General features: G+C 51.9%; 2 protein-coding genes across 10 annotated transcripts; one reads left to right on the forward strand and one right to left on the reverse strand.

Moving 5' to 3' along the window:
* Positions 1-987: 987 nt before the first annotated feature.
* RHNO1 (RAD9-HUS1-RAD1 interacting nuclear orphan 1) lies at positions 988-9,989 on the reverse strand. Of its 4 annotated transcripts, none has more exons than XM_070453176.1 (3): positions 9,908-9,989; positions 3,756-4,010; positions 988-2,202 (listed from the first exon to the last, which is right to left on the reverse strand). In XM_070453176.1, the coding sequence occupies exons 2-3, from the start codon at positions 3,924-3,926 to the stop codon at positions 1,648-1,650; spliced, it is 726 nt and encodes a 241-aa protein (XP_070309277.1). In that variant the 5' UTR covers positions 3,927-4,010; positions 9,908-9,989; the 3' UTR covers positions 988-1,647. The 4 variants fall into 4 exon arrangements, with proteins under 4 accessions (XP_070309277.1, XP_020750527.2, XP_020750525.2 ...); XM_020894868.2 differs by lacking the exon at positions 9,908-9,989 and adding an exon at positions 9,819-9,842; XM_020894866.2 differs by lacking the exon at positions 9,908-9,989 and adding an exon at positions 5,208-6,363.
* A 204-nt stretch (positions 9,990-10,193) lies between these two features.
* On the forward strand, positions 10,194-23,099 carry FOXM1 (forkhead box M1). 6 transcript variants are annotated; one of them, XR_002314125.2, is made up of 10 exons: positions 10,194-10,255; positions 11,948-12,496; positions 13,116-13,267; positions 14,913-15,113; positions 16,680-16,808; positions 17,573-17,617; positions 18,159-18,228; positions 18,376-18,551; positions 21,119-22,391; positions 22,894-23,099. XR_002314125.2 is itself a non-coding variant. In XM_020894859.2 (9 exons), exons 2-9 carry the CDS (start codon positions 11,992-11,994, stop codon positions 22,130-22,132), a joined length of 2,292 nt encoding a protein of 763 aa, XP_020750518.2. In that variant the 5' UTR covers positions 10,194-10,255; positions 11,948-11,991; the 3' UTR covers positions 22,133-23,099. The 6 variants fall into 6 exon arrangements, 5 of the variants coding, with proteins under 5 accessions (XP_020750518.2, XP_020750520.2, XP_020750521.2 ...); XM_020894859.2 differs by having other exon boundaries at positions 21,119-23,099; XM_020894861.2 differs by having other exon boundaries at positions 18,162-18,228; positions 21,119-23,099.
* Positions 23,100-23,109: the final 10 nt, after the last annotated feature.

A 23,109-nucleotide genomic window follows, 5' to 3' on the forward strand; every position in this document is an offset into this window, starting at 1 on the left:
CGCCCCGCAACCGCACCCCGCACTGTCGCCACCGCCCATTGGTCCGCGCGCCCGCCGCTCCGCGCCCATTGGCCACCGCGTGCCCGCCGTTCCGCGCCCATTGGTCCGCGCGCCCGCCGCTCCCACCACGGGTTTCTAGGGGCGGCGACGCCGCTGGAGGGTTGCTAAGGGTGGGTTGCTAAGCGCCGCTGGGTTGGAGCCGCAGTCCACACCCCAGTTGCGGCCGGGCGCCCTGGCTGCCCGCTCTCCCCTGCCTCCAGCCCCGCGGCGGTCAGTACTCAGAGACCACCCAGGGCGCTTCCTGGGGGCCGCCCTTCCGACCCCCGAGGCAGTCCCCGGAACCACACTAGCCAACCCCAGCAGTCCTTCCCAACCATGAGAGGCCGCGCCCCCTATCCGCAGGACGCCTTCTGCCTGCCCTAGTCCTGCCCAGACTTTTAGGGCGTCCACGAACTTGCCCTGCACGCTTGCCTGACTGTCTTTTCCATCTCCCGCCCTTGACTGCCTGCCGGCCGTCTTCTAACCTCGTATCCCGTAATATGATCCGCTGTCGGATCCAGTAAATCTTGTCCCCAACTTATTCGCAGTTTTACGGTCCCTACAGAACATCCTGTAAAAACTCATCGCATGTTGACTTTACGGAGTTCGATTTCGAAGCTAGTGTGGGGTCCACGTTTTAATTTTTTTTTTTTTCCACGTTTTAAGTTTTTCAAACGCAGAAAACTTGGCACAAGTTAGGAGAACCAAGCTCTGTGCTCGCTGGCCAGCCTCCACTCACTGTGTGACCCTGAACCCCGTTCATTATCTGTGCTTTAAATCCCCACATTGAAAATAATCCGTGCTGTCTTGCTCTGGCTGGACCTGTCACAGATTACATTCTGAAGTCTGAGGGAATGGAGTTGAATGAGAAGCTACTTGTATGGGTGGGAGAAAAAGTAAGATATTTTGTTGATTGGACAGTCTCTCTGCATTAATTACAGTAAGAAGTAGTATTTGATAAGATTACAGATTTATTTACATACATTTTAAACAGGACAAGAAATAATTTCCCCACCCTAGTTAATATTTACAGGTTATTTCAATTGGAAACAAAAAAAAATCAAAACATAGCAACTCTAAGTAACTTGATCATGTCCCCTTTATCTCCCTGGCAACCCCCCTTCACCATATGTATTACAACAGGCTTGCTGCTCTCTCTTCACCAGCCAGCAGCCCAACTAGGAGAAGCCACAGTCTGCTTCAAGTTTTTCCATGTACCGGGTCAAAAAGTAAGCAGTCACTGAGTTGGTCCTCAAACACATGGACTGAATTACTTTGAATGAGGTGATTAAAAGAATGAATAGATAGTGGTTAAAGGGAACAATTAAGAATGACCATTTATGGGGGAAGGAGGAAGCAGTATTGCTGCGTTAATGTAGGTCAGAAGCAGGGTTCTCTAAAAACTCTGCAGCCATTTATTTACAGACATTCTAAACAGTTATATTTAAAATTTGTTAAACAGTTAATACACTAAAAATATAAATGAACTGTTTACGATACTAAAAACTGTTTATGACACAAGATATTTTAAAAAGCGAATCTGGGAACTCAATTCCCTTTTGACTCCAGCGATCAATTTCTTGAGACCACGGATGTCTGGGAAACCGGTCAGTCTTTCACAAGGAACTGGCTCCTGCTCAGCTTTCCCCTCTCCCTGAGATACGCAAACAGGTGTCGTCGCCTCCTCCATGTGACTTTTATCCCGTACTTCTCCTCTGGGGTGTCTTTAACCAGAATAGGCCCGGGCTCTGGGCTCTTGGGTGTGCTCGTGTGAAGGGAACAGCTGGGAAGGCTGTTTTCCCTCAGTTCAGAGGGAATGGGCTCTCCCTGCCCCGGGGATCCTGGGGTCTGGATGTCCCGGGGAATGAATGCACACGGGAAGTCTGGAAGTGAATGTGCCGACAGCTCCCTGCAGCTCTGGGGGCTGAGCATGGGCACCAAGGGCCTTCCAGAAATGTCCTTTTCTGGTTGACTGGGGCCATCCTTGATTGCCGGGATCCCAGGTGTGGCTGAACTGGCAGAAGACTGTGGAGTCTCAAACGTTAGACATGGAAACCTGGAGCTGGTAGATTTTCGACTTGAACACCTTTTCTTGTCTCGATGATGATGATTCCGGTTGCCTGGGAACCAGCTTTCTGCTGTTGTATCAAACTGAGGTGATACCTAAGGATTTCAAAAGAAAGAAATACAAGTGAAGCATGCCAACTCCCAGATACAAACCTAAGGAAACTGCATCAGATGACCAGAACCCTAAATGGGGGCCCACAACAGCAATGGACTTAAAACAGCTGCCTAGGGACTTCCCTGGTGGCACAGTGAATAAGAATCTTCCTGCCAATGCAGGGGACACAGGTTCGATCCCTAGTCTGGGAAGATCCCACATGCTGCAGGGCAACTAAATCCATGCACCATAACTACCGAGTCCAGCTCTAGAACCCAGGAGCCACAACTACTGAAGCTTGAGCGCCTAGAGACCATGCTCCGCAACAAGACAAGCCACCACAGGGAGAAGTCCGTGCACTACAACAAAGAGCGGCCCTGCAGCTGCAACTAGAGAAAGCCCAAGTGTAGCGGCAGATACCCAGCACGGCCAAAAAAACAACAGCTGTCTGTCCTACTGGATAACCATAGGAAGGGATGCGCGCTTTGGGCAAGTTACTCAGCCTCCCTGGCTTCATCACACCTTACGGCTGCAACACATTTAACATCTCCCTTTCAGCTCTGAGGGCGGGCCCAGCTGTCTTCACCACTGATGCCCAGCACCTAGCAGAGCACCTGGCACCTAGAGGACCCCAGTATAGGATGAAAGGGCTGAAGGCAGACCAGTGAGTGAGATCAGGCGTGGAGAGCAATGAGCAAGGCCTGGCACATGGTGAGGACTTCGTAACACGTCCATGTGTTCATGCCTCCTCCCACCAACAGCGCTCTAACATCTACACTTCCTCCCCACTCCTGAAGCCAGGGGTCCAGTTCTCCCCAGCACTCCTGGACCACACACATCTGTTAGGTGCTCTGGGGCAGAGCTCAAGCTTTTGTCTGGCTCTTCTGCTACACCACTTTCTGATATCCCATAGCTGTGTTCTCTTCCCAGGGCTTTTAAACTGTCAAGACAGAACACATGCCATCTCTGAGGGTTTTTCTTCACTGTTTGGTCCACTAAACAGAGGGACTTCCCCGGCAGTCCATCGGTTGGGACTCTTCAATTCCAATGCAGGAGGTGTGCATTCCATCCCTGGTCGGGGAGTTAAGATCCCGCAGGCCTTGTGGCCAAAAACACCGAAGCATAAAACAGAAAAAATGTTGTAACAAATTCAATAAAGACTTTAAAAATGGTCCACATTAAAAAAAAAAACAAAACAGTAAATAGAGTACTTAGCTAAAAATTCCACCTCTCACATGAAGCTCAGGGAACAATCTCATTTTTCACTCCTTCTTCCATTTATCTGGCTTTCTCACCCGGCTACCGGATACTTTTATACTGAACTCTTTTAGGGGAACGTGGTGGGGGAAAGACTCCAATTCTAGTCCACCCACACCTCCTCCCGAACTTAGGCGAAAAGATACAGCAGAGAAGATGGCTGAGGATGGAGGGAAAGTGAACGCTGCCTCCTTGTTCCTGCGCCCGTGAGGCTCCTAATTCTTCGGCAGCCCTGGTCACGGGGCAGAGTCCGCACCCTGAGAAGCCTGGCAGAGCAAAGTCAAGGCAGGAACCCTACCCAGGAAGTGATGGTGTTGTGGTCCACAGGCTTGCTGGGCACCTGTCTAGTGTGGGTGACCAAGGGAAACTGGGGAGATAGACAGCGGTGTTTGGGGCCCTCCAGTGGTTGTTGGTGGAATAGCAGCTGGGGTTTTTGGGCAGCTTGGCGGCGCTTTTTCCTGGGAGGCATCAACGGGTGATAGAAGAGCAGTTAGCAACTGCATGATGCTGGCTGTCTGCAGGTCCGGGGAGAGGCTCCACTTCCAACCCATGCCTGCAGAGAAGAAACAAATGCCAACAACCTGGTGATTCCCCAGCTCCTCCTCACATTCTGCCAGCCAGTTCTGCTAGCAGCTCGCAGCCCTACCCCAAGGGGTGTGCTGGCATACCTACCCCAGCTTCCTACAGCTGCATCACACATCACTTCCCACCCAACAAACATCGCCCAGTGAAAACTTAATGAGCGCAGCCTAAGCACCATGCCAGATGCTGGGAGTTCAAAGATGAATAACTACTTAATGCATCATCATTTATGGGGTGCCATTCACTTGTACAGACATGGCCCGTGCCTGTCTTCAAAGACCTGAGAGTCTAGCAGAGGGAGACAGGCATCTACAATAATGGGAGCCGTGCTCCCCTCCACTCCCCCCAGAGAGGCTCTCCGGGGATGGTCACACCTGACCTAGGTACAGAAGGGCAGGAAAAGCCGAAGAACGAGGGGCGGGGGTTGGGGTCAGCTCCAGGCTGAGGAGCAGCACACACAAGGCAGAGACGGGAAGGAGCTCGGCACACCCAGGGGCTGCATGGAGCTGGACACAGGGCAGAAGACAACAGGCGAGAACACAGGCTCGAGGAGGTACCAGAACCAGGTCGGAAAACCCGGGGGACCACCTGCGTTTGGACTCTGGCCTAAGTAGTCAGGGCAGATTCTCAAGCGGACGGATGTCATCACACTTGGATTTCTTTTTTCAACTTCTACCCCAGCTGATTTTGAACACAGGAAAAGAAAAAAAAAGTTAATAATACGAGCTGCTATGTGCCCATCACCCAGCTCCAAAAGCCAAAAATCCATGACCAGTCACAGCCCATCCACACCCCATCCATTTCCCTACTGGTATATCATTCTCAAAACACGATGTTCCCAGTCACGATATCATTCCTAGTAACACAACACATATAAATATTTGAAAATTATAGGTATTATACCGGCTTCCCTTGTGGCTCAGCTGCTAAAGAATCCATCTGCAATGCAGGAGACCTGGGTTCAATCCCTGGGTTGGGAAGATCCCCTGGAGAAGGGAAAGGCTACCCACTCCAGTATTCTGGCCTGGAGAATTCCATGAACTGTATAGTCCATGGGGTTGCAAAGAGTCAGACAAGACTGAGCAACTTTCACTTCACTTACAAGTATTATACATGTTTATATACTATATGTATTAAATATACTTATTTATATACTAGATGTATTTACATAAACTATAGTATCCATTGGAGAAGGAAACAGCAACATCCATATGTTTGCATGTGCAAATTCCTTAAATAGTAAATATCCAGTGTTCACATTTTCAGTTGTCTCATAGGCACCATAATTTTTTCTGTGTGCTTTTGTCTTGAAACAGATCTTCCAGGCAACAGAGGCGAGAGCAAGTGTCCTGGAAGCAGGGGGACCAGTTAGAAGGTTATCGCGTTGTCCAAGAACTGCTGAGGCCCGTACCCAAGCTATGTCAGTAGAGATGAGAGGCTGGGGGCAGTGGCAGGGTCAACAGGCCCCACCGGGTAATGAAAAGTCTGAGACGGTGTCCAGGGAATCTAGCAATGGGAGGGGCCACTGGGCATCCAGGAGGGACAGTCACACAGCAGTGCAGGTGGGTTCCATCAGACAGCCATGATCCTTCATTCAGTGAACAACAAAGCCACACACTCTGATCTGTGTCACTAGGCAGTGCAGAATCAGGCGAAGAAAAATAAGGACAAAGTCTCTACCTTCAGGAATCTAACATTTTAGGGAGAGCGCAGGTAGGAAATACATCCATCTGTTTATTCATTCACTCAAGACGTATTTACTGAGTGCCTACTGTGTTCTGGGCACTGTTATGGGTGCTGGAAATATATACCAGGTTACAAAATTAAATCCCTGCCCTTGTGGTGCTTACATCTAGTTGGGAAGTGATTAGAGGTACAGAGAAAAGTGAATTGGCATATGGGGCTGAGCTGACCTGGGCCTATTTGAGACAGGGTCATCCGGCAAGGCCTATCTCAAAAGTGATATTTGAGCAAAGACCTGAAGGCAGGCAGATATCGAGAATGAGCGGGCACAAGAAAGATGTGAGAAAGAATATTCCAGACTGAAAGAACAGTAAGTGCAAAGACTGCCAGATGGGACCGTGCCTAACTCGCTCAGGAAGCAGTAAGGGTCAGTGTGGCTAGACTGGAGGGTGGAAGGAAGTGAAGCCAGCTCACATGATACCATGTTAAGGCAAGGTCAAGGCCTGGGCTGCGTTATTCTCAGTGTGCTAGGAAGTTGCTGCAGAAATCAGGACAGGGAAGGAACACAGTCAGGTTTATACTCTTACAAAGTAGCTCTTGGTGCTTTGTAAGGAAAGGTGGGTTGGGAAGAGGAAAGTGAAAGTGAAGTCGCTCAGTCATGTCCGACTCTTTGCAACCCCATGGACTGTAGCCTACCAGGCTCCTCCGTTCATGGAATTTTCCATGCAAGAATACTGGAGTGGGTTGCCATTTCCTTCTCCAGATCTTCCTGACCCAGGGATTGAAGCCGGGTCTCCCACAGTGTAGGCAGACGCTTTACCGTCTGAGCCACTGGGAAGAGGGGGCACGGACAGAGGGAGCAGAGAAGCAAGGCAGACGGCTCCCTGGGAGCCCAGGGAAGAGACAACAGTGGCGGCAACGGCTCCAGTGAGAAGTGCTCAAGTCAACAGCATGCTCGGAGTCCCAGCCTCAACGGGACACCACACTGTTCAGCTGTCCCACTGTGTCCTGATCAACTCATCTTCCCCACAAAGATCATCTTAAAACTTTAGAACTCCTCTCCCAACCAAGCGCCTTACTTCCTCCTACACAAAGAACACAGGAGACAGCAAAGGAAATACCCTCACCTTCCAGGAAGCAGACGCACAAACAGAAGCGTATCTGCACCCACCCTCCTTTTTCTGCTCTAATTAGAAGTCAGTCCCTTTTGCTACGGGGGCCTCTCCCTCTGGCTGGGTTTTGGAGCCTGCCTCACTCTGTACACCTTTCTCAGGCAATCACCTGCTGACATGTCCATAACCACCTATAAGTAGGAGAGTCCAGTATTTCTACATTCAGCTTAGAATCCTCACACTCAGGACCCAAATATTCCACTGCCTACGTGACAACAATTAGATGTCTCAAATGCAGCTCAACTTGACGCATTTACAGCTGAACCCATGCTCATTTCCCCTGCACTCCCTCCACAAAAGTGATCATCTTCCAGAGCCTTTGCTTAAGGAACAGTTTCATCACTCATCCATCCAGCTATGTGGCCAAAAACCTTGACATGTACCATTCCCCTCTACCATCCAACCCAACATCAAGCCCTCTCAATTCTACCTCTTAAGCATGCCTTGAATAATATCCCTCTCCGGGCTTCCCTGAGTCCAACAGCTACGACTCAATGCAGGGGGCCCAGGTTCCATCCTTGGTTGAGGAACTGGATCCCATGTGCCACAGCTAAGACCTGGGGCAGCCAAATAAATAAATAGTTCTTTTAAAAATACTAACAGAGGCAAATTTCTAAAATAAAGTAATACTCTTCTCTTGGGAAGGGCAGTTGAGGGGTAGGCAAAATGGATGACAGAAGTCAAGAGGTACAAACTTCCAGTTATAAAATAAATACACTGTGGGATGTAATATGGGGCTTCCTAGGTGGCACCAGTGGTAAAAAATCCACTTGCCAATACAGGAAATGTAAGAGAGAGATGTGGGTTCAATCTCTGGGTCAGGAAGATCCTCTGGAGGAGGGCATGGCAACCCACTCCAGTATTCTTGCCTGGAGAATCCCTATGAACAGAGGAGACAAGTGGGCTACAGTCCATGGAGCTACAGCTCATGTACAGTCTATGGACTACAGTCGCATAAGAGTCAGACACGACTGAAATGACTTAGCACACACGCACAGAATGTAATTGCATTGTGGTCACTATAGTCAGTGAAGTGAAGTGAAGTTGCTCAGTCGTGTCTGCCTCTTTGCAACCCCACGGGCCTACCACACTCCTCCGTCCGTGGGGTTGTCCAGGCAAGAGTACCAGAGTGGGTTGCCATTTCTTTCTCCAACTATAGTCAGTATTGTATTTCAAATCTGAAAGTTGCCAAGAAAATAAACTTTAAAAGTTTTCATCACAGGACTTCCCTGGTGGTCTAGTGACTAAGACTCCACACTCTCAATTCAGGGGCCCAGGTTCAATCCCTGGTCAAGAAACTAGATCCCACATGATGCGACTAAGACCCAGCGTAGCCAAATACATAAATTAAAAAAAAATTTTTTTAAGTTCTCATTAAAAAAAAGTTCTCATGACAAGGCAAAAAGTTTTTGTCACTATGGTGGCAGGTGGTAACTAGACTTACTGTAATCATTTTGCAATGTATAATAAATACCAAATCATTATGTTGTACACCTAAAACTAACATAATGTGCTATGTCAATTATATTTGTGTGGGGGGGTGGAGCTTAGATGTGTGGGATTCAGTAATATAGTTCAGGATTAAATGTGGGATCACAATAAATGGCAATCTACTTTTGAGACTTGTTAGATGCAACTCAAAATTTGATAAAAGCATTCCTCCTATGTGAAAAATAGTGCTATTACCCTACCCTTCTCTCCCTCTCTCCACCACCCTTCAAATTCCAATAATTAATGGCCTGGGGCCGGGTAATGCAGTAGTCTAACTGGTCTACCCTAACCTCTGGCACCCCCTGCCGGGGGGATGTTTGGGAAATGCAAAGCTGATCGCCACTCCCTCCTGTTTGAAACGTTTGTTTGGGGCAAGAACCAAACTGCTTCGTGGTGGCTAAGGCCCTGTTGCTCTGGTTCCAGTGTCATCACCCACAGTCCACCCTTGTCCCTTAGCTCAAACCCCTCAGATGTATTCTTCAGCCTTTGTGCTGCCCCTGCTTCCTCCTGTCATGTGGTCCTTGCACCCCCCTCAATTCCCTTGTCCTGGAGGGTCTCCCTCCCTCGTTTGCATAAAGGCATCAGATCTCAGACCAAGCTTCAGTTCATCAGAAATGCCTTTCTGGGTACTTTGCTTGGTGGGTGGGGGTGGAGGGGTCCAGCGGCTGAGACTCTGCGCTCCCAATGCTGGGGGCCCTGGTCAGATCCCTGATCAGCAACTAGATGCCCCAGGCTACAACTAAGACCTGGTTCAGCCAAATAAATAAATATTAAAAAGAAAAAGAAAGAAAAGAAATGCCTTTTTCACCTAAGGCAAGATCTCCTTACTTCAGTTCAGTTGCTCAGCATACTCAGTCATCCCTGAGTTCTGTTATCACTTCACAGCTCTTAATTCTTCATTTGCTTAAATACGCAATTCGACGGGAGCTCGTGTGAGCCCCTCTTACCTCCCTACAGACTGTAAGCTCGGGAGAAAAACCCCTGCATCTCGCCCTGCACATGGTAGGCGTTCAACTAAAAACGTGCTAAATAAGAAAACAAAGTCCATTACTTCAAAGAAAAGACTGCGAGGGACTGGGCGGGAGGAGATCAGAGCTCCAAGATTCCGGGCGGGGACGAAGGTCCGCGGCGTGCGCGGATTTTTAAGGAGGGAACCAGAGCGAGGCGGTCGTAGCCCTTTTCGGGCTGCTTCGGGGGCCCAGGACGCTCGCTACCCGGGAGGTCGACGGCGGACAGCCCCCCCGCCCCCAGCGATGAACCAGGGAGCGGGGCGGGGAAGAGCGCGGGGCGGCCGGGGTCCCCCACTGTCCCCCGGGGCCCCCCGCGTCCCCTCGCCGCGGAGCCCTCCTGCGCCCTCCCCCCACGAGCCTGCGGCCCCACCCGCCGCCTCTCGGCCCGACCACCCGGTCCGCACGCCGCTCGGCCCGCCTCACCGGCCTCACCCGCCGCCGATCGGTCCGCCCTGCCTGCCCGCCGAGGCAGACGACCCGCCCACCTCGCCGGCCAGGCGGTGCAGCCTCACCTGCCGGTCCCGCCGCCGCCGCCGCCGCCGCCGATGCGCCCGCCTCTCCCGCCCTCCGGGCCCGGAGCCCCGCCTGCCGCCGGCGTCCCGGCCGAACGCGGATACAAAGCCGGCGCTGATTGGCCACGCTCGTCACGTGACCGCAACGCTCCGCCGGCGCCAATTTCAAACAGCGGAACAAACTGAAAGCCCCAGAGCGGGACCCCACCCCCGGCCTGGGCCCTGGACACCCTCCCCCCCTCCCCTCCCCCGCCGGGATCCCGGGATTCCCCGCCCCGCAGCCGGGGTCGCGGCCCGGCCCGCAGGTCGGAGCAGCGCCGAGCCGCCGGGAGCCGGCGGTGCAGCGAGGTGAGTGGGCGGCGGGCTGGAGGCCCGGGGCCGGCGGGCGCGGAGGGCTGGCTCCGGCTGGGGGGTTGGGGGGACTGGCGACGGTGCGCCGCGCTGCTGCATCCAGCCTCCCGGCCTCCCACCCCGCTACCTCTCCCACTGAGCCCCCCAGCCTTTCCCCGGAGGCTGGGGTCCCTCTAAGCTTACTGCTCTGGTTGCCGCGGCTCGCACACTCCCCTGAGCCCAGGTGCTCTCCCTTCTAGGTAACCCAGTCTCCACTCCGCCCTGTCCCAGGGACCCTCCTCCGGGTTCCGGAGACCCCCGCAGCCTTGCCCTGGTCTGGATGGGGGTGAGTCCCCCGGAACTGCTCCGGAAGTCTCCGAGCTAGAAAGTGTTGGCAATGGTAGCAAGTAAGCTAGTCAGAGTAGAAGGAAAAATTAAGACGCTTTAGACCAGGAAAATATCTTTTGGAGGGGCGAGGAAGAAATACTAGCATCTACTGATTGATGGGTGGAGGGAGGAAGGGAGGGCGGAAGAGATAGGAGGTGGAAGTAAAACTGAGATTTGAAGGTAGAGGAAACCTAGATATAAAGGAAAGGGAGGTGGCAGAGTGGAGAGGGTCTGTGACCTCTTAAGGAGATGGCAAATGTCAGACAAGCGTGACAGTCATTTTTAGGGAGATTGCAGATATTCTAAAGAAGAGGCAGACCGTTACTCTGTCTCTCAAAGTACCTTTCAGCAGAATTTCACAACATCGCACAGTAGTAGAGTATGCCATGGATCTGTCAAAAGCAACAAAACACAGTTTTTAAAAGATAAAACTCTTCCTTAATGCACAGCACTAGTCAGGAGACAAGGATTACAGTCTTGGTCCTGGAAGAGAAGTTAAGACGGTAACATGCTTAGAAAGTTGAAATATGAATAAGCATGTGCAGGTACTAAAATGTCGCTGTATAAACAGTTTGCAAATTGTGAAAGAAAAAAATGTATATACTTTTTTTTTAAGATCAATGCTAGCATAATAGTCCATGAAATGATGTCACCCCTCAGCATTACTCTGGGTGTTGAGTAGAGCAGTTTCCCTTCTGTCTGAAGTCTTGTGCACTGGGAGGTGATTTTTTCAGTGGTATGACAGTAGTGTAATGGTACAATCCACCTTTGTTCTCTGATTCGGTGGGCTCAGACCAAGTGGTCTATGCTAGAATGGATCTGGGATCAGAGATGTCCAGGGTCCTCATCCTGACAGTTACCGCAAGTGACCTTAGATTAGGCAAGAAGAGACATTTCCACATTTTTGTAGCTTCTCCGCTTGTCTCTGTAGCTGGACATTCTTTTTGGCCACGCCGCAGGGCTTGCAGATCTCAGTTCCCCAGCCAGTGATTGAACCCACACCCTTGGCAGTGAAAGCGCAGAGTCCTAACAGCTGAACCGCCAGGGAATTCCAAAAACATTCTTAAGCTTCCAGAGCCTTGACTGTGGACCTACAGCCAACCATATCCCACTCTCCCCCTTTGAATTTCTTCTGTTTGCTTCAGTTTTGTCTATAGAACTCATCTCCTTATAGTCCACGGTCTTTGCAGAGGCCCAGGGAGCATTCACCTGGGCCTGTGGGTTCACACCCCTGGTCACATGATGAGGAAGACCCCTCCCTAACAGAACCTCCTTCTCAGCCTAACAAACCTTTGACATCCCGCTGCCCCTTGCCCTTTCCAGGGTCCACGCTTGTGATGCTCAATGGAGAGTGAAAGCACAGATTCATGATGAAAACCAGCCCCCGTCGGCCATTGATTCTCAAAAGACGGAGGCTGCCCCTTCCTGTTCAAAATGCCCCAGGTGACACAGCAGAGGAGGAGCCGAAGGGGGCCCCTGCCCAACAAGAGCCTGCTCAAGCGCAGGCCCCCAAGGAGGTGGCGCAGCCCAACCCATGCAAGTTTCCAGCTGGGATCAAGATCCTGAACCACCCGACTATGCCCAACACCCAAGTGGTGGTCGTCCCCAACAACGCCAACATCCAGAGCATCATCACAGCACTGACCGCCAAAGGGAAGGAGAGCGGCAGCAGCGGGCCCAACAAATTCATCCTCATCAGCTGTGGGGGAGCCCCCACTCCCCCTCCAGGACCCCAGCCTCAAGCCCGAACCAGCAAGGACCCCAAGAGGATGGAAGTGATCACCGAGACCCTGGGACCAAAGTCTGCAGCTGGGGATGAGAATCTTCCAAGACCAGCGGGAGCCCTTCCTGGGCAGAGATGGAAGAACTGTGGTATGTGATCCGTAAGGCAAAGGGGGGAGGAGCCAGCCTTAGCTCTCTGATGCAAGGACCATAGTCAACCATGCTGATACCTAGGGCACACAGGTGTCTGCCTGAACTGGGGGAAGGTCTTGCCTTCCTTCATCCTGAAACTTTGACCCAGATCCTTGGGCCCTGTCGACAGGGTTGCAATGTAATTCAGCATCTGTTGCCTTCTTTATATTGGAAAAGGATTTGTTTATTGTTTCTGTTTCTCCTTTGCAGTGACCACATAAGGAAGTAGGAATCTTTCTCCATCTTAATAAAGGAGAAACACAAGAAGGAAAAGTGACTGACTTTGTTGAGATGTTCGATCATGCTTTTTGTAAGGTTGCCTTGACCAGTCTCTGAGGCTCAGAGTGGCTCAGGTTGAAATGCAACTTGAGCCGTGCTCCTGAATTTCTCCCAAAATCCTAACAGGGCACCATAGATTCAGCATGCGCGCTTCCTCTGCTTAAGGCAGAGGTCCTGGAGAGGTGATCCCAGATTGCAGTCATCACCTGGAGAGGTGATACCTAACTGCCAGTCTCGGTGGATCTGCCAGGCAGGGGATCAGGCAGCTAAGTGGCATCTTGGGTTGTCTCCCCTGTAGCTGGTGGTGAGGCAGCCAGCTGCCCCCTGGACAACAGCTTGACCAACATCCAGTGGCTTGGAAAGATGACTTCTGACGGGCTGGCCTCCTGCAGCATCAAGCAAGAGGTGGAAGAAAAGGAGAATCGTCACCTGGAGCAGAGTCAGGCCAAGGTGAACGAACAGTCCTGTCCTATCCCCCAGCAGGGCAGTCAGAGCCAGTGCAGGGAATTTCTAAGAAGGGAAGTAGGTCCGGCAGGCTGTGGAGCAGAATTGCCAGGTTTTCATGTTAGCACTTTATTTAGTGTGGTTCTGCATAATTTGGAGCTCCCTTTCTGCCTGGGATCTTCCCCCCTCCCCCCGCCCCAGCATCTGGGAAATTTCCTTGAGGGCAGGTTCCTCTGGCTCACCCTGTACCCTCTCAGCCCTGGGTTTAATGCTCTATCCTTAGCAGGTACTTAGTATTCAGGGACTAATGAAGAGGCCTGAGTTCAGAAAGCCACTTGAACTTTAAAGAGGCATTCTGACAGTGGAAAAGGCGTACAGCATTTTTAACAAGGTCACTTTATTAGAAGACAAATTAACAGCAAATAAAATGAGTTGTGAATTTTAAATACCTCTCAAATCAAAATTGATTTGACCCATTTGTGTGGCCTGGGTTTATTTTTCATGGTTACTCTTTATATATACCGTTAATTCCTCATTCAACAGGTTTGGTGTGTTTTTTTTTTGTTTTTTTGTTTTTTTTGGCCTTGTCGGCAGCATGTGGAGGTTTTACTTCTCTCACCAGAGATCAAACTCTTGCCTCCTGCCTCGGAAACGCAGGGTCTTGACCACTAGACTGCCAGGGAAGTCCCATCACTAATTTCCGCCCCCCCATCACTAATTTTTAAAGGGGAAAATTTACATTGATGTGTTCATAAGTGAAAATTGAGCTGTTCACTTAAAATTTGTGTACTTTATAAAGATATGGCTCAGTTTTTTTGAGGGGAAAGGGGGCCATGCCTCGTGGCTTGTGAGATCTTATAACAGTTCCCTGACCAGGGATCGAACCCAGGCCACACAATGAAATTGCCAAGCCCTAACCACTGGACCTCTAGGGAATTCCCAAAGCAGGGAGTCCGTTTTTCAGGTTTTGTTGTGGCTGCACCTCGCAACTTATAGGATCTTGGTTCCCCGACCAGAGAGTGAACCCACACTCCTTGTAGTAAAAGCAGAGTCCTAACCGCTGGACCACCAGGGAATTCCCTGAAGTTATAGCTCAATCTTTTTAAATATGGATGATCAGATCTTTGCGTCAGACTTATCCAGATGTGTGCATTGTTGACCGTTGTCTCCCCACACTTTTGGGAATATTTCTGTCCTACAAACATTGAAAAGAGATGGGTTTATTCTCATCACATCAGAGCAGGAATTGGACTAAAACCTAGGCCCCTCAACCCTGAGGTCTGAAAAACGGGTATAGTTTTAACATACAATTGGTGCTTTAAGGATGTAATATAGCCCAGACTTTCCTGAGAAGTTTTCAACCAGCAAAGACTGGATGGACTTCTCTTTATTACCGGGCAATATTCTCAACAAAATGACCAATGACAGAGAAGTGGTCCTGTGTTCAGAGACTGGATGAGATTGTCTCCAAAATCCTTCCTGATCCTCAAGTTCTCTTCTATAGAATGGTGGTCTCAGATGGGTTTGTTTCTATTCAGGTCTATGGGAAAAAAGCTTTCTCTCGAGGGTGTTCTTGGGGCGGGGGTGGGGCAGGGGAGGCCTTGTGACCCCTCCTTTCATGGCCTATTTTTCCTTCCCTTTGGCGTCTCAGAGCCCACAGGTGGAGAGGCCCCCCGGAGCATCGGCAGCCTGGCCAGACTCCGCGTCCGAGCGCCCCCCATACTCCTACATGGCCATGATACAGTTCGCCATCAATAGCACAGAGAGGAAGCGCATGACCCTAAAAGACATCTACACATGGATCGAGGACCACTTCCCCTATTTCAAGCACATCGCCAAGCCAGGCTGGAAGGTACCATGTCCCTCAGCAACCGCAGTCTAGGTCGCTCAGGCCCGTCGTTTTGTCTACACAAAAGAGTGGTAGTCTGTGTCTGGTGCGGGGGGAGGAGTTAAGTGCCGACGATGCTACAACCATAAGCAATAGTCGTATCTTTTGGGCTGAGACTTGACCCTGCTGAATCCAGGCAAAACCATCAGTAAGAGCCCTGCAGCCACTTCATCTGTCACTCCCCGGGTAATGCACACTCTTCAGTGATGCTCAGAGCCCACTTCTGAGCTACACTGAACAGCGGCTAGAGTGTCTGGATAGCTTTGTGAAAAGACATTAATGAGAAAACCAATAATCTGTGGGCCTCACGATCCAAGATTGACCTCCTGTAAAGTCACTTCTCTTCTCCAGTAGGTGGGGATGTTCTCTGCCTCATGTTCATGGGAAAACAGATGCCCTGGAGCCATAGCTCATGCAGGTCTCATAGCCACAGCTCAGGTGCCCTGCGGACACTCCGTCCCAAGCCAAGGGGCTTTTGGATTGTTTTCCCCACAGCAGGAGTCTTTTTATAGTTTTTATTTATTTACTTATTTTTAATTGGCGCATAGCTGCTTTACAGTATTGTGTCGGTATCTCTCGTTCAACAACATGAGTCGGCTGTATACATATGTCCCCTCCTCCCTCTTGGGCCTCCCAGCCCTCCCCTCTCGCTCATCGCAGAGCACCCAGCTGACCTCCCGCCGCTGTTGAGCAGCTTCCCCCCAGCTGTCTGTTTTACACAGGGTGGTATAGGTATGTCAGTGCTACCCTCCCGGTTCATCTCACCCTCCCCTTCCCCACCATGTCCACTAGTCTGTTCTCTGCATCTGTGTCTCTATTCCTGCCCTGCAACTAGCTTCATCTGTACCACTTTTCTAGAGTCTGTATATATACGTTAATATACGATATTTGTTTTTCTCTTTCTGACTTACTTCACTCTATAATAGGCTCTAGGTTCATCCACGTCTCTGCAAATGACTCAGATGTGTTCCTTTTCATGGCTGAGTAATATTCTGCTGTGTATATGTACTGTAACTTCTTTATCCATTCATCTATCAGTGGACATCTAGGTCACAGCAGAACTCTTTAGCCTCACACTCTCATCTCAACTAAATTCCCCAGCTTCCTGATTTCTTTTTTATTTTTTTGCTGCACCTTGTGACTTGCAGGATCTCAGTCCCCCGACCAGGGTTTGAACCCGGGCCCCAGCAGTGAGAGCACCGCGTCCTAACTGCTGGCACCTCAGCGTCGTAATTTCTCCCCCCACCTCTCTGGCTACCGGTTATTGCCGCAGCCTCACTCATCTTTCCCAGCCCCCGACAGTTGTCCAAGTCCCTGCTTTATCACCACCTCAGGAACAGCCCCAGTCTCTCCCTACTGGACAGCTGGCTTGGTGGCTCAGGTTGCCTCGGCGGCCGTGCAGACAGTCCCAAGAGCGGCCAGCAGGCAAGGTTATGAGACACGAAGCCAGGGGCTGACCTCCTCGGGGGCCATTGGAGGTGGCGCTTCCAAAACCAGAGTAGCTGACAAAGCGGCGTCCTCTGTTTTTAGAACTCCATCCGCCACAACCTCTCTCTCCATGACATGTTCGTCCGCGAGACGTCTGCCAACGGCAAGGTCTCCTTCTGGACCATTCACCCCAGTGCCAATCGCTACCTGACACTGGACCAGGTGTTTAAGGTAAGCGTACCGGTTTTGTCCAAGTAGAGCCAGTGCTGGAGGTCATGATGTCCATCTCAAAACAAAACAAGTCCTTGGTGGGGAAGGGGGGGGGCAGGCAGCCAACCTTTGGATAGGAATCCATCCTTCCACCCCCCCCTGCCCCATCCCACCCCCAGTTGCCAGCGTCCTAAATAAAGCAAACTTTCCTCTCCACCAAAAAATAAGAAAGAAGCTAGTCCTCCTTGGGATGAGATTGTCTGCTAAGGGCAGAGTTAAGGGCCAACCAGCCCATAAGGAACAGCACCTTCTCTGCTAGACCAGGCCCCAGAGAGGACTTTCTGTTCCAGGAAGGGAACCTCCCGGGGCAGGGTGGCCCCTACTGCCCTGTGATAAGAACTGCCTAGGATACTTCTTAAAATATAGCCTCCCAAGCCCCTCTTGGGGCTTCTGATTCAGTAGGCCTGGGGTGGGCCCAGGAGTATATTTTTAGCAAGAATCTCAGGTGATTCTTAGAAAGTCTGGGAAACATGGGTTTTTAAAAAGCCGATCTTTACAGTGGAGAGTAGAAACGGAGCCTACAGAATCTCTCATCAGAAGCGATCACTTTGGGGCTTCAGAGTGCCCACAAGGCTGCCGCTAGCTGCCTCCACTCTCCCGGGAGAGCCCATAGTTGAGGGTGGCCCTGGGCGTCCATCCGGAATAGGTATACCCATCTGGTCAGCTTGGCTGCACTGGTGGTAACTTGGTCTCATTTCTCTCCCACGATGCCCATCTACCACCAGCCACTGGACCCAGGGTCTGCACACTCGCCCGAGCACTCGGAATCAGTAAGGTTCTTTCCCTCCCGCTCGGGGCTCGGCCTTGTTTCCCCTCCACGCTCAGCATGGCTTCGGTGACAGGGGCAAGGTGTTAGCCGGAGACGGGAGCCTGTGGCCGTGCGCCTGCCAGCCCTGAACGCAGAGCCCTGCTTCCGGGCATCAGGACACTGGTGACTGCCACCGCTTCCCATTCCCGTGGACTCATCAAGGTGGCCTGAGCAGAGCAGCGTGTGGCAGGGGGACCCACCACAGGCTCACCGCAAGATGCTGATGAGGTGCACGGCACAGGCCCGGCGGGCAGCCGTTGCTCTCTCTTCTCCACCTGGCTTTTCTTTGCCCTCCTAGAGCTCCACGCTTTGCACCCTGGGGGTGAGGACACCCGGATGAGGTGGGAGGATCGTCCGCCGCCCTGTGCTTCTGCTGCCACCTTTCTGGGACCAGGCGGTCGGTCTGCTCCGTGCCCGGTCCCGGAGCAGCTGGTGGGATCCCCTACCCCGTCCCCCTGCCCTCCTGACCCAGGTCTGTCTCTCTCCCTCTCTGTCCCAAACAGCAGCAGAAACGGCCAAACCCTGATCTCCGCCGGAACGTGGCCATCAAAACCGAGCTCCCCCTGGGTGCACGTTAGTACAGGGGGAGGCACAGTCCCCAGGCATACCCGTAGCAGGGCGGATGCGGGGGTTGGAGCCCAGGGAAGGAGAGCAAAGAACCCAGGGCTGGAAGAGGACCCAGCCCTGGCCCCTGCTCCTGACCCATCCTGTTCCCCCCAGGGCGGAAGATGAAGCCTCTACTGCCGCGGGTCAGCTCGTACCTGGTGCCCATCCAGTTCCCCGCGAACCCGTCGCTGGTGCTGCAGCCCTCAGTCAAGGTGCCCTTGCCCCTGGCGGCCTCGCTCATGAGCTCAGAGCTTGCCCGCCACAGCAAGCGAGTCCGCATCGCCCCCAAGGTCAGTGCCTCAGGTCTTCTCCGAGGAGAGACTCCAGTCCGTGACGGGCTCTGCTTCATGTCCCTTGAGAAGCTCGTAAATTTAGTGGGTAGACCAGGCATCAATACACAGGAAAATGCAATAGTGTTATAAGAGCCAAAAAGGAACTTGTTAGGGAAAAACTCCTAATAAACTATTCTTAAAAAAAAATTTCCAATAAAAAGGAATTTTACAATGCAGTGGTTGTTGGAAGGCCCACATGTGCCTGATGAGTTTGTGAGAATTGAGATGAGGGTGATTGTTATAGCAGATGGGCTGGGACGGTTCAGGAAGAGTTTACTAGGGAAGCAGGCTTAAGAAGTAGGTCGGGGCAGCAGACTGTGGAGACGGCCTTCTAAAGGACACACCCTGGGGCGCACCCCGTCACAACCGCAGAGTGGCTGGACAGTCTCGCCCTGGGTTTCTCCACCTCCAAACAGCGGACATTCAGGGCTTCCCAGGTGGCGCTAGTGGTAAAGTTCCAGCCTGCCAATGCAGGAGACGTAAGACCCTCCAGCTCAATCCCTGGGTGGGAAGATCCCCTGGAGAAGGAAATGGCAACCCACTTCAGTGTTCTTGCCTGGAAAATCCCATGGATAGAGGAGCCTGGTGGGCTATAGTCCATGGGGTGGTAAAGAGTCGGAGGCAGCCGAGCACACAGTGCTTTGTGGGGGCAGGGTGCCACCCTGTGCCCTGAAGGATGCTTAGCAACCGCATCCATGGTCTCTTTGCTGGATGCCAGGAGCACCGCCTGGTGTGACAGTTAGGACATCTTCTGGTGTTGCTGAGAGTCCCCTGGGGAGAGCTGCTCCTGGCTGAGCCTCAGCGGTCGAGCTGGAAGGCTGGGAAGGGCAAGTTACAACCCCACCATGGTATAGAAAAGAATCTGTGAGCAGGACCTGGCCTGTAACAGATTAAGGAAGGGCCCCTCTGCCCCTTTCTCAGAGATGGAAGTAGCTGCAACTTCAGATAAAGAGACTTGGGTTTACTTTTGTTTTTTAATTAAAAAATATCACTTTAATACGCATAAAAGTATACATACTGGCATAGATAGTTTTCCTTAAATGCATTCATGTGATTGTAGCATGGATAGTGTTTTTGTTACAGTACAGTCTTGCAGTTTTTCTTCTCCTTCATTTTGCCTCTCCTCACCTTCCCCATGTCCCTGCTGCTCCCCGTGATAATCTATGTTGACGTTTTAGCGTGCCTTCTCCTGTGATTCGTTCATGCTCTTAGTATGCTATGCATACACGGATCATCATAGCCATGTTACACATACACACACACCACACAGAGCCTTGACAGTGGGATCGTATTACACACATTTTCTGCCCCATGGAAATTCTTCCAGTCACTTGGCATTGTTCTCATTCACTTTTTTTTTTAAGATTATTTTTTTGGGGGATGTGGATCATTTTTTTTAAAGTCCTTTATTGAATGTTACAATATTGCTTCTATTTTATGTTTTGGTTTTTTGGCCTCAAGGGATGTGGGATTTTGGCTCCCCAACAAGGGATTGAACCCAAGTCCCCTGCACTGGAAGGTGGATTCTTAACCACTGGATCACCAGGGAAGCTCCTTATTCACTATTTCTTAATGGCACATAGTAGTCCATGGTGTGGCTTTGCCATAACCATTCCGCTTTCATGGGCACATTTTTTCTGGCTTTTTTTGCCCTATGACTACCATTGTAATAAATACCTTTGCAAGTATCTTTCTTGCTGGTGCTTTTATTTCTGTGGGTAGAGAGCAAGACATGAGATTGCTGAGGGGGCAAGTGTTTTAAAGTTTATTAAATACTGCAAGATTGATTTTAAGAAAAATCTGTGATAATTCACATACATACCAACAAGACGTATGTTTGCCGGCAATTGGTATCATCACTCTTTTCAATACTTGCCCATGTCCAGTGTGTTAAGGATACTTGCTTGTTTCATTTCATCTTCTGCTTACAGGTACGTCAGCAGCTGCTCACCATGTTTGGTCACTTGGAATCGTTCACTATGAGATGCTTATTTACAGTCATGGCCTGCCTTCTTACAGGGTTTTGTTAATAAGTTCGTAACTTGTCTTTTCAGATATTTTTTACTCCTCTTATTTGCTTCTTAACTTTATGATCTCTCTTGCCACAGTTAGATTTATATTTTTATATAGTCAAATATGTCTCTCTTCTCTTTTACAGCTTCTGGGGTTCCAGTCTTGGTTTAGCCCCGCTGCTCACCCTCAGATTGTAGACATACTCTCCTAGATTGCCTTTCAGGATTTGAATGATTTTAGTTTTCCTGTTTAAGGCCTTGTATGAAACAGACATCCCTTTTATTTTCTCTTGGATGGGTGCATCCAGCACCCATAGAAAATGCTCTTTTACCCCCAGAATTGAACTACCACCTTCATCACACAGTCTCATATTTAATAGCCTTCAAGACTTTGAAGACAAGAGGATCAGCACCAAACCAGCAAGACATTCGTCTCAGCGATAAGCTTGTGTACCCCCAGTGCCTGATGGACTCTGCGGGGCTCCCTTTCAGCGTGTCCTGCTTCCCTTCCAGGTGCTGCTAGCGGACGAGGGGGCGGCCCCTCTGCCCACAGCAGGACCGGTGACGGAAGAGAAGCTGCTCCTCACAGAAGGACTGTCGCCTCTGCTTCCTGTCCCTTCCATCAAGGAGGAAGACGTCCAGCCTGGGGAGGAGACGCCACATCTAGGGAGGCCCATCAAGGTCGAGAGCCCGCCCCTGGAAGAGTGGCCTTCACCCTGCCCATCGGTCAAGGAGGAGTCCTCCCACTCCTGGGAGGACTCGTCCTGCTCCCCAACCCCCAGGCCCAAGAAGGCCTCCAGCACTGGGTCCAGGTCCCCCGCCCGCCGTGTCTCTGACCTGCTGGTGATCAAACGCAGGGAGGGGCGGGAGATGAGCCGGTCTCGGAGGAAACAGCACCTCATGCCACCCCGCCTGGACGAGCCCGAGCTGCTCCTCTCTGAGGGCCCAGGGGCTCCCCAACCAGCCCTGGCAGGGCCCCCGCAGCCTACCTGCCAGCTCGGCTCTCACCCAGAGGACGGAGGCCCCTTTAAGACACCCATTAAGGAGATGCTGCCCACCTCCTCCACCCCCAGCAAATCTGCCCTCCCCATGACCCCTGAGTCCTGGAGGCTCACACCCCCAGCCAAAGTGGGGGGGCTCGACTTCAGCCCCGTACGAATCCCCCAGGGTGCCTTTGGCCCCTTGCCGGACTCCCTGGAGCTCGCGGATCTCAGTGCCACTCCGCTGAAAAGCATCCCCCTCTTTGACTCCCCCCGAGAGCTCCTCAATTCCGAACCCTTTGACCTCGCCACTGACCCCTTCAGCAGCTGCCCACCCTCTGACATGGAGGTCCCCAAGCCGGGTTCCCCCGAGCCACAGGTGGCCAGCCTATCGGCCAACCGCTCTCTGACCGAGGGCCTGATCCTAGACACGATGAACGACAGCCTCAGCAAAATCCTGCTGGACATCAGCTTCCCCGGTCTGGAGGAGGACCTGCTGGGCCCTGGCAGTGTTAGCTGGACTCAGTGCATTCCTGACCTGCGGTAGAGGCAGGGCTCCTGCCTGTCCCTCAAGCCATCTGCTTGCCCTCCAGGCGCTTGGGGGCAGGCCTTCCAAGTCCTCTGCGAGGACAGTAGGCGGGGGCCGTCCGCTCGCCCAGCGCCCCACTCCCCGGACTGGTGATGCTACAGCAGGCGCCCTGTCTGAGCCACCCTTGGGCCTTCTGCAAGCAGCAAGGTCCTGGGGGCTGGTATCTGTGCCCCCAACTCCCTATCAGGATCTGAGAGTGGGAACAGCAGAAACAAGGGTGAGAAGGGAGGAGGGGCCCCCAGACTGTTGGCATCTGTGCCCGACAACGCCCCCCCCCCGACCTTCCCTGCTCAATGCAAGGTGGCCCTTGTAAATAGTGTATATGCTCCAAATTATCCTCTAATTATAAACATAAGCCTATCTTCTTAGATCATTATCTGGAGACTGCCAGAAGAGGGGTAGGATGATGGGGTGGGGGTTCCAGTTTGCTTCTGTTCCTTGCTTTTGGCTCCTGGAGGTGGGAGGGCTACAATGCACGGTTCCTTCAGGGCCCCTCCCTCGAGAGTGCCTCACGGCAGGTGCCCAGAGGAGCGGGTCTGCCTGCCAGGGTGCCTCTCACTGCCCTTCCCTCCCACCAGCCCCCATTTCCAAGTCAGCTTTCCTGCACGAAGAAATCCTGGTAGAGGGGGCTCTTATGGGTTGAGAGTTGAGGTGGGGGTGGGAGGTACCTGACCCAGAGTGGCTGCCCCCACGTGCCCAAGAGACTTTTCTCTGATGAGGAGCCTAATCATGCCAGAGAGACCCGACAGGAGATGGAGGCCAGCCTGCCTGCCCGCGGTACTGGCCTGCCTGCCCGCCCACCTTAGCTGGCACCACCGCCTCATAGAGAGCCGCCCTGGGTCCCTGCTGACCGCACACACAGGCCCCGGCTCCAGAACACTACTGTAACTACCTACCCAATAAAGCCCAAGGGCACATGCTGGTCTGTGCGTGCT

This window comes from Odocoileus virginianus, chromosome 23 (assembly GCF_023699985.2).
Source record: "Odocoileus virginianus isolate 20LAN1187 ecotype Illinois chromosome 23, Ovbor_1.2, whole genome shotgun sequence".
Taxonomy (NCBI): Eukaryota; Metazoa; Chordata; class Mammalia; order Artiodactyla; family Cervidae; genus Odocoileus; species Odocoileus virginianus.

Bases quoted from the DNA above. Each gene is read 5' to 3' on its own strand.
- RHNO1 (XM_070453176.1), bottom strand. From the start codon at position 3,926: ATGCCTCCCAGGAAAAAGCGCCGCCAAGCTGCCCAAAAACCCCAGCTG. The intron at 2,203-3,755 runs GTAGGGTTCCTG...TGAAATCCTTAG, and splicing joins ACAACACCATCACTTCCTGG to GTATCACCTCAGTTTGATAC.
- FOXM1 (XM_020894859.2), top strand. From the start codon at position 11,992: ATGATGAAAACCAGCCCCCGTCGGCCATTGATTCTCAAAAGACGGAGG. The intron at 12,497-13,115 runs GTATGTGATCCG...TCTCCCCTGTAG, and splicing joins GCAGAGATGGAAGAACTGTG to CTGGTGGTGAGGCAGCCAGC. The intron at 15,114-16,679 runs GTACCATGTCCC...CTCTGTTTTTAG, and splicing joins TCGCCAAGCCAGGCTGGAAG to AACTCCATCCGCCACAACCT.